General features: G+C 48.6%; 1 protein-coding gene across 1 annotated transcript in view; it reads left to right on the forward strand.

Moving 5' to 3' along the window:
• The window catches only part of LOC307240933 (uncharacterized protein), a 39,141-nt gene extending 25,488 nt beyond the window's left edge, over positions 1–13,653 (forward strand). Inside the window, exons 2-9 of the mRNA XM_080014849.1 lie at positions 1,661–1,906; positions 4,950–5,004; positions 5,191–5,281; positions 5,403–5,881; positions 5,987–6,148; positions 6,407–6,568; positions 8,386–8,520; positions 12,850–13,653. Coding sequence (XP_079870975.1) covers positions 1,776–1,906; positions 4,950–5,004; positions 5,191–5,281; positions 5,403–5,881; positions 5,987–6,148; positions 6,407–6,568; positions 8,386–8,520; positions 12,850–13,419 — 1,785 coding nt within the window. The 5' untranslated portion in view covers positions 1,661–1,775 and the 3' untranslated portion in view covers positions 13,420–13,653. The remainder of the gene's footprint in view (positions 1–1,660; positions 1,907–4,949; positions 5,005–5,190; positions 5,282–5,402; positions 5,882–5,986; positions 6,149–6,406; positions 6,569–8,385; positions 8,521–12,849) is intronic.
• The last annotated feature ends 677 nt before the right edge of the window (positions 13,654–14,330 follow it).

Raw genomic sequence — 14,330 nt, forward strand, 5'->3', positions numbered from 1 at the left:
AATGAGGATGAAATGTAATCCGGTTCTTCGCTATTAGAAGATTCAAGTAGTTCATCATGCATTTTTCTCTCACAGTGTGTGTGTGTGTGTGTGTGTGCGTGCGTGCGTGCATGCGAGTGTGTGAGCGTGTGCGTGCGTGTGTGCGCGTGTGCATGTGAGTGTGTGTTCAGGGAGTGGTTGGAGCTTTGCAGGCCAGTGACAGCAGGTATCTGGGGATGAGAGCGTGTTCGCAGCCTCAGCCGAGCAGCCATATTTGTCAGATCTGGGCCCATGACCACGACTGGACACGTTATTCATTATTTACAACCTGTGAAGATCCTTTATTTTGAACATCGTTCTACAAGTACTGAGAGAATGATCAGTGTCTCAATTCACCTGAATTATAAAAACTTTACTCAAGCCATGATGACTGTCTTACAATCATAGTCTATGCTACCAAGTACATTTTCCGGTGAGGATTGGTGTGTGGCTGGACAGACAATTAGCATTTAAAAAAAGCTTAACACTCTATTAAGGTAAAATGTATACTGTATATAATAAAACAGATAAAAAAAAACAAATAATGAATAAAATGATGAATAAAAAAAACATTCAAATCGAAAAATGAAATTAAAAAAGCCAAAGAAATGCAGAATACAATTGATACATTTATCTGATTACAATCAATTGAGTCAATCGATAAAAACAATCCATATAATAAAAAGATAGACTGCCATGTAAACACTATCAAATTATGGAATTCAAAAAAATATTTCACTATTATAATTACATTTAAATGCATTGAAATCCTGGAATGATTTAATTGTTTTTTTTATATGTGTGTGTGTGTGTGTGTGTGTGCGTGTGCGCGAGCCTCTCTGTAAAACTGAAAAGTTTGTCATACAGATGCACCGATACTGATTTTTTCGGCATCTGAGCTGACGCTGCGCTCATGTACTCACAAGCACAGGATGTGGTTTTCGCTCGAATCAGGATCATGTTCTATTTTTAGAACTTCGTGACAGTTTTGTGATGTGGCCTAAAAAGCAATGAATAAATCAATAACTGGAAATAAATAAATAATAAAGTAAATAATAAACACAGGGGGTCAAAATCACTGGTGAGTTGGTACTCTTTACTATTACTTGGTTAGAACAAATGGGGTCTGCTCTTTTTGCAAGGATGTAGGACACCACAAAAAAAGCCTTACAAATAATTGCAAATGATCTTAAAAATCGGATTGAAAATGGCACTGCAGAGGACGTTGATGTGTCCTCGGTGGCACGAGCGAGTCGCTTCACGCCAGGCACCTGGATGTCTCGTTCCTACCACACAAATTTGAATCATTGTTTCGAGCGTTGCTAAGATCTTTTTATAACTTCAGAAGGAAAAGCGCAGAGAACCAAGAGATCCAGTGATTTTGGATATTTTTACATTTGCTTTGTGAGGTGTTCTATTTTATGTGCATTATCCTTTCGCGGGAGTCAAAAATAGAATCTCATATGTCACTGGGAGACAGTGACGAGCAGCCACGGGCAACACAATCATGCATGCACAGGCGCAGATAAAGAGACATGTGCGCACACACACACGCGCGTTTCCCTCCGCTGTGGGTTTTTATCACGTTTGTGTTGAATAGTTTGTTCTCTATCTCCTCCATCCTTCCTGTCTGTCTCTGCAGGTTTTCTGAGCACACTGTGTGTGAGAGAGTGTGTATTTGAGACACTGAGTGTGTGAAGCAGTGCGTGCGTGCGCGTGTGTGTGTGTGTGTGTGTGTGTGCCTGTGTGTGTGTGTCATGGATGAAAACAAGGGGTCCAACCTGGGCGACCCCCCCTACAGCAAGGTGCTGCTGCTGGGCGCCATCGCCGCCGCCTCGGCCTTCGTCGTCACCATCCTCATCGTCCTGGTCTGCATCGGCTGCCAAAGGTGAGAGGGGAACCCGGTGAAGTCGCCCGTCTTTTTCCCCCTCGTCCTTCTTCGCGCCCACCTTCCTGTTGGGTTCCTCTAAGGCAGGCCTGTTCATCTGGCGGCCCGGGGGCAAAATGAGGCCCCGCACATCAGTGTAGATTGCCCCTTTGAATAAGACAGAAGGTTAGCGAGGAACTAAAGCAAAATAAAAAAAAACATTAAATCACACAAAATTGGACCAGCGGTTCAAATCTAGATGTGAATAAATGTCTCCTGCTGCACAATTTTTAAATAGTCCGTCACGTTACGCGTGTGTTTTTTGGCCGTGGGAACACACACCGCATATTCATAAAATGGCAAAGTTACAAAAAGTTATTGTTCGCGGTTGGATTAATGTGAGAAATACCAGATGGCTGAAAGTAATTAAACAAACAAATATAAATAAATATATTTAACCAACATGGCTGTGTGCAGAAGCAGCGTAAAACCACAGATCAATATCCAAAAACACAAACGTTTTTGAATATTTTTTGGTTGTTTGTGCATTTTCCGACAAGATGTTGATCGGTAAGAACATAAAACGGTGACAAGTCGTGGCACTGATGAAATGTGGTTGAACAGCGCTGCTCTATGCAACCGAAAGCCTCCTTCCCCGTCTCTTCACATCTCTCTCTCTCCCTCTCTCTCTCTCTCTCGCTCTCTCTCTCTCTCCCTCTCTCTCCCTTTCTCTCTCTCTCTCTCTCTCTCCCTCTCTCTCACATGACTTACTGCAAATAAAGGCACCTTAAATGTCAGTCTCTCTCATCTCTCTCTCTCTCCCTCATCTATCCCTCTCTCTCTATAAAGGAACCTTCAAAGTCAAAAGTCTCTCTCCCATCTCTCTCTCTCCCTCTCCCCCTCTCTCTCTCCCTCTCTCTCTCTCATAACTTACTGCAAATAAAGGCACCATATAAGTCAAAGTCTCTCTCTCTATTTCTCTCTCCCTATCTCTCTCTCCCCCTCTCTCTACCTCCCCCCCTTGCTCTCTTTCCCTCTCTCTCTCTCCCTCCCCCTCTCTCCCAGTCCCCCCCCCCCTCTATCGCCCTCTCTCTCTCTCTCCCTCTCTTTCTCTCTCTCCCTCTCTTTCTCTCCCTCTCTTTCTCTCTCTCTCTCTCTCTCTCTCTCTCTCTCTCTCTCTCTCTCTCTCTCTCTCTCATCTCCCTCTCAGCACAGTGTCAATAATGAATGTTAATGGCTGTGAGCGTCGGATCAGACCAGGCACTAACAGGCCGCTCTCAAACTGCAGAGTAAACCGACGGGTCGAGGCGCTGCAGTTCAGAAAGACGACGGAAGGGAAAATGGAAACATCTGCATTTTCGTGCAGCCTCTCGGGGACCAGTGACAGGCTGCCCCGTGCGGCTTCGTTGCCATGGGAGACATAGATAAGAGTGTGGAGAAATGTCAGGCCAGCTGGTGTCAGGGAAGCGAAGGCGAGCAATGTCGAAAGAAAAATTAAAACTATGTATTTTCTGATCCGGGCTTTCACGATTATGACATTTTAGTTGCTGATCCATTGTCGCGCTGATGATTGAGATTGCCGATTTCATTGAGTCATAGGATGAACTTTTATTTTTTGGAAATTTTTAATTTGAAGTTTGAAATTGATAAATTGATATGCACATTTTTGAGTTGACAAAACCTAATATTTTTTAAGTTTAATAGATTAAAGCATTTTTTTTTTAGTTGATCCAATGACTGCAAGGCAATGTTTTTTTTTGTTTTTTTTCAGTGATTTGATCGTGTTTTAATACACACCCACATTAAGAAGAGAAGACATCAACGAATATCGGAACATTTTTGGGGAAGGCAGTGGAGTAAACATTATTTTTAGTGTAAGATTTATCTCGGGAATTTCCCCCCACCCGAAATTTGGATGGAAACACATTTCTGGGGAATTGAACAATTTTACGAAATGATTGCCGAAATGCAGCTCGAATAATTGCGATGATGTAATAATTGTCGCGTCTCTCATGCTGTTGTTGAGTTTGTTACAGGTGAAGAATGCTCGGCAGTTAGTTGCATATCAACTGAAAGTGGAGCGAGATGATGTGTTAGAAAGATTTCTCAATCTCGTTTCGATACGATGGCGTCGTCTGAAGCTGCGACTCCCTTGCCGTCGTGTAATTATCAAGACGCTCCCCGGAGACGGAGAGCCCCGCGGCCCCCGAGCTACGTACGTACGGGACGGGGGCTCAGCGCATCAACCGCCCGTCTTTCTGTCATCGGGGCGGCCCCCATGAATAGAGCGACGTCATTCCACGGATACCTCTCCGCCTCCACCTCCGCTGCTCCACCCGTCCTCTTCCTTGGAAAAGAAAGGAAAGCGGCGAACAGAGCCCGGGCGACGACAATTATCACATTCAAACCTGCGCCTGCCGGATTCTTTCCCCCGTGCCCTTCACGACACCTGCAGCTCTACTCCTCCCTCTCTTTCCCCCTCTCTCTTGCTCTCTCACCATATCAACAGTTCCCTTTGGTTACCTCCGTCCGTCCCCAGGGAGCCCCGCTGACGCATAACTCCGCTATAGGAAGAGAGGGGGGAGAAGGAGAATGTTTACCGTAGGGAGAGCGGTGCAGTCAATACAGCCGTGAAGTTTAGCGGTCGGTGACAAAGCGGACAAGGGGAGACCGCTCCCTTTTTGTTTTCCCCCTTTTTGTTTTCCGTTGGATCTCGGTGTGGACGGGTGGGCGAACGAACGCAGACAGGACAAAAAAGAAAGCAATACAAAAAAACACAGCGCAAACGTTCACCCTGCCGAAGGCCTGAGTCACGCTCCGCTCTCTTGTACTATTGTCGCCCGTTATCAAGCAAGGTCGTCTATTCCCTTTACCAGAGTTTGGACGCTGATAGCATCTCTCTCACTGCCTGTCTGTGTGTGCTTGTGTGCGTGTGTGTGTGTGTGTGTCTGTGTGTGTGTGTGTGTGTGTGTCGCGTCCTCTCTCTCTCTCTCTCGCTCTCTCTCTTTCTCTCTCTCTCCACCGGCTCCCGCCGACCTTCCTCACGTCGGCGATGTCTCCTCAGGAAGAGCAAGAGCAAGCACCCTCCGGCAGGAGAGAAGGGGACGTCTGTGAACATGGTGAGAGCAGACGGAGCTCCACAAGTCCCTTTCTTAGCCCGGTCCTGTATACAAGTGCACGTGTTTGAGGTTGTGTGCGTGTGTGTGTGTGTGTGTGTGCGTGCGTGCGTGCGTGTGTGTGTGTGTGTGTGTGTGTGTGTGGCGTGGTTAAGTGTGCCCTGACTCGTTGTGCCTCTGCTCTTGCAGCAGGGGACGCTCCGGCATCCCAAGCTTAACTCCATGAGCAAATCCGACACCAGGCTGCACGAGATCAACCGATTCCCCTGCAATGGAAACGGTGAGGGGGCGCGTTGCGTTTCGGATCGTTACGGAACGCCGCGGCGCCAACGCTCCTCGACTGTCCTCTTGAAACCCCTTCCCCGCACCTCCTCTTCCTCTTCCTCTTCCTCCACCTCCAGGTGTCCCTAAGAACCGTCCGGCCAGCATGGACCTCTTGCTCCTCCACAGTCGGCGCTCCCAAACCGACCTGAGACCCTCGCACGGCCGCCAGCTGCCCCAGATCCCCACCAGCCCCGAGGGTTCCGCCGTCCAGGGCGGGGTGGCGGGCGAGGTGGGTGGCGGAGTTGGAGGAGGAGGAGGAGGAGGAGGAGGAGGAGGAGGAGGAGGTGGAGCGATAGGAGGCGGAGGAGGAGGAGAAGACAGTGGAGAGACTAGAGACCACACCTACACCGAGGTGGGCGTCCGGAACAACCCCACCCCCACCCACTGCCTGGAAGACGGCCTCTACGAGAACGTTGGTCTCCGGGAGGGCGACGCCAACCCCAAGATGCCGTCCGCCCCGCCGCCCACATCGGCCAGCACCCCGGCCCCAGTCAGGGCCGCCCAGAGCCCCCCTGCGCCGGGCAACGGGGCCCGCAACGGGAACAGCCCCGGCAATGTGCGTACTTTGAATGGCGTACAGTTGTGGCTCGATTTAGGTTCCCTGAGAATTTGAGAATTGGCATTCCTTCATGTGTGTTTCTGTTCATTGTTTCCACCTCAGGGGGGCAGAGGAAACGGGACGCCCAATGGAGCCGCCAGAGGGAAGGTCAACGGGGTCAACGGGTTCAACGGAATCAACAGGTCCCCTCTGTCCTCCCTCCATTCTCTGACTAATCAAGAACCGGCGCCCGCAGAGTACGCTTCTTTACGGAAGTTCCGAAAGGTAACCATAGCAACCGTGATATATCACAGGCATGCAAAAAAAGCTACTGCGGCAATGAGCACAGCTGCCCGTACCCCACTCGCAGACTATAGATTTTGGTGGGAGATAATGAAAAAGCAATTTACGGAGCACCACTCCGCCACACTGTAGCGCTTAAAACAAATTCCCTGATGACGGCTGTGCGCGTGTTGTGCGACAAGTCTGTCACTGAAAACTATGCCTTTTGTGTGGCTTCGAATGGTGAATCATCTCTGCTAGGGCGAAAAGGCAACCAGAAAGGAGAACAACGGAGCCGACAGTCAGTCAGACAGCCAGTCGAGTGTGAGCGACTCTCCCTCCGCTCACCCTCCTCCACTCCATCGTAGCCAGGAGTTTCCAAGGAAACAGCTGGAGCCGTTTCACCTGCACTCCTTCCCCAAGGTAGAGCAAGCCACGGATTGATATCCTCCATAGTAACTTAATTTACTACAACAATAACCCAACAACAAGCTTGTTACAACAAGCTGCGCTGCTACTAGACCGGAAGGTGTAATTCCGGTACTACACCAGCAGATGGCAGTGCCTCCACACATTGCACTGCAGAAAGTTCCCTTTATGCTCATATGTAGGTCATCTATTTTATTATGACTGACAGTCGAGCATTTAATTCATGAAATCATGTCAAGTCTTTAGATATTCCATGCAGATAACACAATACATTTTGCAAAGAAAAAACAAAAAGAAACTCATAACCTGACTATACTTTTGTTTCATTCATATGTTTTTTTTTTTTTCATTCTTTCTAAAAATGCCTTTAGAAAGGCTATTTTATCGCATGCATACACTAAGGAAATCATAGGAGCAATGATTGGAAGATAATCAACCATTCTTTTAAATCTGCTGCGTGTGTGGGTATGTGTGCAGCCACATGAATGTACTGTATGTGTGGGCGTGTTTGCATTGGCAAGAAATTGGAAATTCTTTTGCCGTTGCCATTACAGGTTAAGGAGATAAGGATGTTTAAACAGTGCTGTACCAGCGATGTGTGTCTGCAGTTATTGACCTCTGCTTTTAATCTGCATATGTTGTGAATACATAACATTGTGTGTGTGTGTGTGTGTGTGTGTGTGTGTGTGTGTGTGTGTGTGTGTGTGTGTGTGTGTGTGTGTGTGTGTGTGTGTGTGTGTGTGTGTGTGTGTGTGTCTGTGTGTGTGTGTGTCTGTGTGTGTGGGTGTGTGTGGGTGTTATTTCCTACCTAATGCACTGTGCTGTGCATGTTGTCAAAATGAGTTAAGGGACAGATTACACTCTAACTTGGCAAACTGCCACATTGGCTGTTTTATACATGTTCCGGTGTGTGTGCGTGTGTGTGTGTGTGTGTGTGTCTGTGTGTGTGTCAGTGTGTGTGTCTGTGCGTGTGTCTGTGTGTGTGTGTGTGTTAATTTTCCCGTGTGTGTGTGCTTGCATGCACATGCACACGCAAAGACCTTACAGGTAGCTCGCACTGTGTATGGGCGATAAGTACCGCTCACACCCCAGAGCCATTTATTCAGCCCAAGCCTCTATTACTCACTCTCTCTGCACAGGAGCAACACATCAAAGTTTAATCATTTACAGTTTAGTGCAGCTGCTTGTGAAAAGACGAAGCTTTATGCGCAGCAATAATGATTGAAAATTTGGCTATTGAAATCATTTGTTTATTTATTGTGTACCGTTCGGCCAATGTTGTCAATGAAAGTATCGTTTTGCTAAATATTTCATGAAAATAACAGAAATTCTTCGATATGAAGAAACGCCCGGGATCTTGTGTCAGCCCTCCAGCCACCTCCGACTAAATAATCTAGTGACTCAAATGCACAGGCATACTAACACACTCACATGCACTTTACACACACACACACACACACACACACACACACACACACACACACACACACACACACACACACACACACACACACACACTATATCCACCAAGGACAGTTTGCCACTGTTTATCCATTAAGCAAACACGGCGATAAAAACCTCTGCAAACCTACAGCTTTCCAAACAGGACAAACATTAACAGCGAATACACACACGTGTGCACACACAGGCACACGCTCACACGACACAAAACTCAAAGTTTATTCACATTAGTTGTCCTTTCATTGATAGTTTTCATGGAGATGTCGTGTCTATTTTGTACTCTGCGTTTACAATAGCAGTATGTATGTAATAATGCTGTAATAACAGCCCCTTCTCTCTGTGTCCACCAGGAGGCAGTGTTCATCGGGAACGGGGAGCAGTACATCTGGAAGCCTCCTGAGGACGATGATATCATCACCCTGCACCCACCCCCAAACCTTGGAGAGAGCAGGAAGGGGCAGCCCCTAGCCCCCACCGCGAAGGAGGTATAACGCCGGAGACAGACAGGAGCAGACACGGAAAGGGACGCGGGGATGGACGGACAGGGGCGAACGGGAACAGACAGAGAGGCACGGACGGACACAGGGACAGACGGGCGGGGGCAGACGGGGACAGGCGGGGGCAGACGGGGACAGGCGGGGGCAGACGGGGACAGGCGGGGTCTTCGTATTTGTGCTGTGTTTACTGACATGCCCCTCATTTAATCCGCCACACCATCACAACAGTGTTGCCCTGTGACCTGCTTGTCATCCGAGGTCTTCGGGGCCAGGTCTCTGGTTACTGGCGGGGGCTCGGGTTGCAGGGATCCCGCCCCCCACCCCACCGCTCACCTCACCCCCACCCCCAGTCTGCATATCCTGGCCCACACTTGTCAACCCCCCTCCCCCCACCCACACCCCCACCCCTGTGCACGCTCATCCATCTGTCTGGAAAGCACGTCGGCCCGCCCCAGACAAACCTACCATTGCATTGGTGCATAGGGAGTCACTGCTGGATAATGAGCGGTCAGGGCGCACTGATACTGACGGTGATTACAGGTCGGGCTCCTGTGCTTTTAATCAGAACACTGGAGCTGGTATTGCTCCACGTATCGCGTACCAAGTCCCTTTTTAAGATCGTTACAGGGCAAGTTATGTCTAAGATTGTGACAGGAGAATGTGTGTCTTTGCAGGCTTAGTAGCGTCGCACATCTTATTATTGTTACAGCTATATTTTGGTCACGCTGCCCCTCCCGCAGTTTCCGGGGGCCTCATAGAACATATCGAAACGACCGTGCCGAACTCGATGTGTGCGCCGTAGATTTATTGGAAGGTTCCGTCGTGTGGTTTGAAAATATTTGCCTTTTTGTTTCGAGAAGCTTACTATGGGGAAAAATGCATGCGGCAAAGAAAGAACAAACATACACACACGCACTGCACACACACACACGCACGTACACACACACACACACACACACACACACGCAGGATACAATTTATCCAGGAGTTGTCTAGTTATTATTATAATTATAATCATTTTTATTTTTTTCATAATTTTGCTTTAAATTGTTTTTTATAAACAAAGCAATAAAACACAAGAGTCAGTGTGTTAATGATGAGCAACGGGGACGATGAAGTGACATCTTGAAAAAAATAAATAAATAAAAAAAGTTGGGTTGAGTTGATTTTTGCTTGAGCACAAAATCAATGTTTGAGCACTGTTGACACAGCAGATTTTATTTGAAATTTATACCACATAATACAGTTAAGTTAAATGCGACGTGAACAGCAGACGTTGTGTGTCGTGTGGGGGCCGGGCGGTTGCGGCAGCAACAGCGCTGATAAGGTCTCGACACCCGGGTTCGGTCGCTCGGTCCGAGGATTCCACCCCGGTGGGTGCAGATGAAGGGTTAAGTCTTCGCTCTCTTCCCCGTCGCGAGTTTGACTCCTCCCAGGCAAATCAAACTGGCACACGGAGCAGCTGGCCTTTACTGCACTCCACTATCTGCACTCTTGCTCAATCCCTCCCGCCCCATTTCTCTCTCTCGCTCGCTCTCTCTCTCTCTCACTCACTCTCGCGCACTCTCCCTCGCTCTTTCTTTCGTCTTTTTTTTTTTTTTTTTTTTTTTTTTTTTCCCCCTCCCGTTTTCTCTGCTCCGGCCCCGACTTAACTTTCTTTCCTCACTTCGGGGTTTACGTGGACCGCTTCTCTGCGCCGCTCGTTCCCTTTCTGCTTCTTTCGGGAAAATTCCCGTTGCCTCTCGGTCCCCGTATCCCGAAAAACACGCCCGAAACACGCTCTGTGTCCTCTGGAAATGGGTTTGGTTGCATCCGAAGCCCCAAACTCTTCCCCTCCCTCCCACTCCACACAACCCCCTCCCCCCTCCCCCCCCCCCCCTCCCCACTACTTCCTCCCATGCTATTAGGAGGCGCTGTCTCTTCCCGACCAATCAGGTCGCGCACGCTGCCCGTATGGAAACATGTGGTGTGTTTGGCTATTCATGGACTTGATCACACACAGATGCACGCTGTTCCTGCATGCTGTTGTGTTTCCATGGTTCTTTCAGCCGTCCGCTGGAATTAAAGATGATTTTCTTTTCCCCCTCACGCCCCCTTTGTGGGAGTTTTTTTTTCCTCGGGACGAGAGAATGAGAGAACAGGGGAGGGCGAGCGGAGAGGGGTGGAGCGGCGGCGGCGGCAGAGGCCTGGAGATTTCGAGAAAAGAAAACACACAATGCGGCAGGCTTCCTCAACAGCTGCAGCCCGGGGTTGAAATCCCCGTCATCTTGTGACTTCCTTCCTCTGCCGCTCCGCGCTGCAAACACACCGTGCACGCAAAATGCACAAGCACGTTTGCACGCAGACCGAGTGCAGAAGCACAATCACGGACGGATACACACATGTATGCGCATGCACACACACACACCACACACACACACACACACACACACACACACACACACACTCGCACACGTTGCATTAGTCAGGGTCTGTTTATCCAAAAAGGTCACACAAGAGATTTGTGGGGGCAGGGTTCTACGTATGGCTTGAGGCTTCTCAGAGAGAGGGAGAGAGAGATTGAAAGACTGGTAGCAGCATTAGAAGCACATCACGTTCATGTTTCTCAGTGAGAATCCAACAAATTGAATATTTGGCGGAACCCAACATGAAGATATTCCAACGAAAAAAATACGTTTCCAGACAAATTACACTGAAAAACAGGACCACACCGATCGTCCCGGAGCTGTTTTCAGTTTGACTTTTCTTTTTTTTAATCGGGGCTGAAATAGTAACCTCTGTTCATAGCGGAAGAGAAAGCGAGAGGGAGAGAGGGGGAGAGAGGGGGAGATAATAGAGAGAGAGAGAGAGAGAGAGAGAGAGAGAGAGCTGTTATTTGCAAGGCCAGCGTTTTTCAGGAGCTATAGTGCGAAGCCCTCGGTCCGGGTGTGAACGCGGAAGATAAACATGGCCATTTCCCACAATCCCTTGCGTCTGCGCGTGTGTGTGTATGTGTGCGTGTGCGTGTGCGTGTGCGTGTGTGTGTGTGTGTGTGTGTGTGTGTGTGTGTGTGTGTGTGTGTGTGTCCCTTATGGAATTTTTGACACAGAAATGCCAGAGAGGTCACAATGTCAGGTTGGGTGGAATTCCCCACAAGACCTTGCACATACCTTCGTTTTTTGTTTTTTTTTCTTGTTGTGAGCACTTTAATGCCAAAATCCGAATCTGAGCTTAAGAGCGAATTCACACGCTTACAACCACACTCTGTTACAATATCAAATACCAGATTTTTTTTCAATTCATAGTACTCAGTTTTTCCCCCCTGTGAGCGAGGCTTGTTAACAGCAGTAATAAAAGCCATTGAGCAGGATTTCTTTTTTTTTTTTTTGGGTGAATTGGCTGTCATCCAGACATCTCACACCCCTCCACGCTGCTCAGTGGCCAAAGCTGTTGTGGTAAAAGTTTAACTGGTCTTTCCAGTACTTGTTTAACTCTCCCCGATTGGTTAGAAGTCGAACAGACTGATAACACAGTTTACTCTGTCTTATCCTGCCCCGTCAAAGTAGGTCAGGTTACAGAGCCGGCTCTGTCTACACATGCTATACAAGGCTCTCCGGTGAGCGCGCGCACACACACACACACACACACACACACGCACACAGCACACACCTGGATGCACGTTTTCACACACATCCACACACACAAACACGGAGAAGCACATAATGATTTAATTTCCACCAACTCCCCTTGCACAAAGTATGCAGAATTGTGTTTTTTGTACTTAAAAATTGAAAAATGTTTTATCTATTATACAAAGAAAATGCAGTGGGCTCTTGTATACACACACACACGGGGTAAATCAATTAATTGCTCAAGAACCAATAAAATAGATCAACACTAACTGCAGAAATAACTGTGTTTAATGTTTTGTTCATTAGAAATGTAATTTCAATTTTGTCAATATCTTGAATTACGGCCTCCTCTTATTTCATATTTCATCCTCTAAATTTTGAATGGAGTTGTACTATCACTCAGTGGCCTCCTTTAAGGCGCCAGAACTCCCACCCCCCTCTGGCGACCATCGGTGCATGTCTTAACCAAGGGAGCGTGGCGTGGCAAAAGTGTTTTTTTTTTTTTTCACAAGAATCGAACATTTTCAATGCATCCGGACCCTCGGACTGATACAGAAATCTCCACATGACAGAGTCAGACCTTTCTGTTTTATCTGGTGGATTCAGAGTAATGGCGGCTTTAGTCCTGTGACCTCTTCTTGTGTGTGTGTGTGTGTGTGTGTGTGTGTGTGTGTGTGCGTGCGTGCGTGCGTGTGTGTTTTCTCAGATCGCCGACACCTACTCCACCGTCTGCAAACCCGGAAAGAAGAAGGAGTACAACGGGGCGAAGACACTCCCTCGCTCGTTTGGAGGAGAGAACGGGGGCGCCCGGGGCCGGGGCCGAGGGGTGCAGGGCCAGGCCCGCTCCCACGAGGAGCCCTGCTACGAGCCCACGGGAGACCGGTCCTGGCCGAGCTGCGTGGTGGCCGAGTCCGACCCCGCCTACGCCAACATCGACTCCCACTGGATGCGAGAGCCGGCGGGGACCAACAGCGGCACGGTGGGAGCCAACGCCACCCTGAAGAGGAAGAAGCAGCCTCAGCCCCAGCCTCAGCCCCAGCAGCAGCAGGTTGGTTTGGGGGCGGGTCAGACCCCGGCAAAACCCCCCGTCCCTCCACCCGTCCCGCCCCCTGTCCCGCCGCCGGTGCCACCCCCCGTCCCGCCGCCGAGGGCCTTGCCGGGCGGGGATAACTTCTATGAGACCATCGGCGACATGAAACAGGGAGGCAACGCCTCTGGTACGACCACAATCTTTACCTTCAACGACGGGATGGAGATGTACGTCACCGGGCTGTAGCCGTCTGACAGGCAGACGAAGTTTGGAAGCCACTTATCCCTCGGTACATAATCATAAAAACAGGCACCTTTATGTCAACTTGTCATACAAGACAAACTAAAAAAAAAATGTGATGAAAAATAAACAAGTTCCTTTTTTCTGTGATGATGCCGGTTTTAAGTACGGGTCCAGGTAGTCCAGGTCCAGACACCACTCTAGATCGCTTTGTTCCACAGAACCAGCCTAAAGCCAAAATTCAACCCCAAATGGACCAAATAGGTTCTGACAAAGGAGAAAAAAAACTGGCCTACACACATTTTACTAAGCCCACACAACATTACTGTGTCACCGACCGTATCTGTTTGTGTATCGTTTTTCCATCATATCTTTATTTTTCTATGAGTATGGTATCTGGGAAAAAAAAAAAAAAAAAAAGCATGTGTTGAACAAAACTTAACGCCGTTAAAAACGGGAACGAGACCCTTGTAAAGTGTGGAGGAAGGACAAACAGATGTCGTGTGCATGACAATACAAACCTGAACATGACACTTAGACTTTGGGAGGAAACTGGCTGTATCAGGGATTTAAAGCCGCACCGAGCAAGAGCGACACACACTCACATGCACACGCACACGCACACACACACACACACACACACACACACATACTTCATTGTAAGGGAGCTTATGTAATATAAGCAGATGGATGGCACAGAGATTTGCTGTGCTTAGCTCTCCCCAAACAAACATCTGAAACAGGTTCTCTGTGATCACTGCTCTTGTGCTGGCCTGTTGCTGGGCAGATTGTGTTCCTCCGCTCCGTGTCGGCTGGGGCCGGCAGGTAATGGGGATTTGTCTGAACACACAATGACCCGAACGAAAAAGCCCTCGTCCCCTGTTCAACCCTTCTGCGGTTCAACCCGTCCCGCCGTC

This window comes from Zeus faber (assembly GCF_960531495.2).
Source record: "Zeus faber genome assembly, chromosome: 15".
Lineage (NCBI taxonomy): Eukaryota > Metazoa > Chordata > Actinopteri > Zeiformes > Zeidae > Zeus > Zeus faber.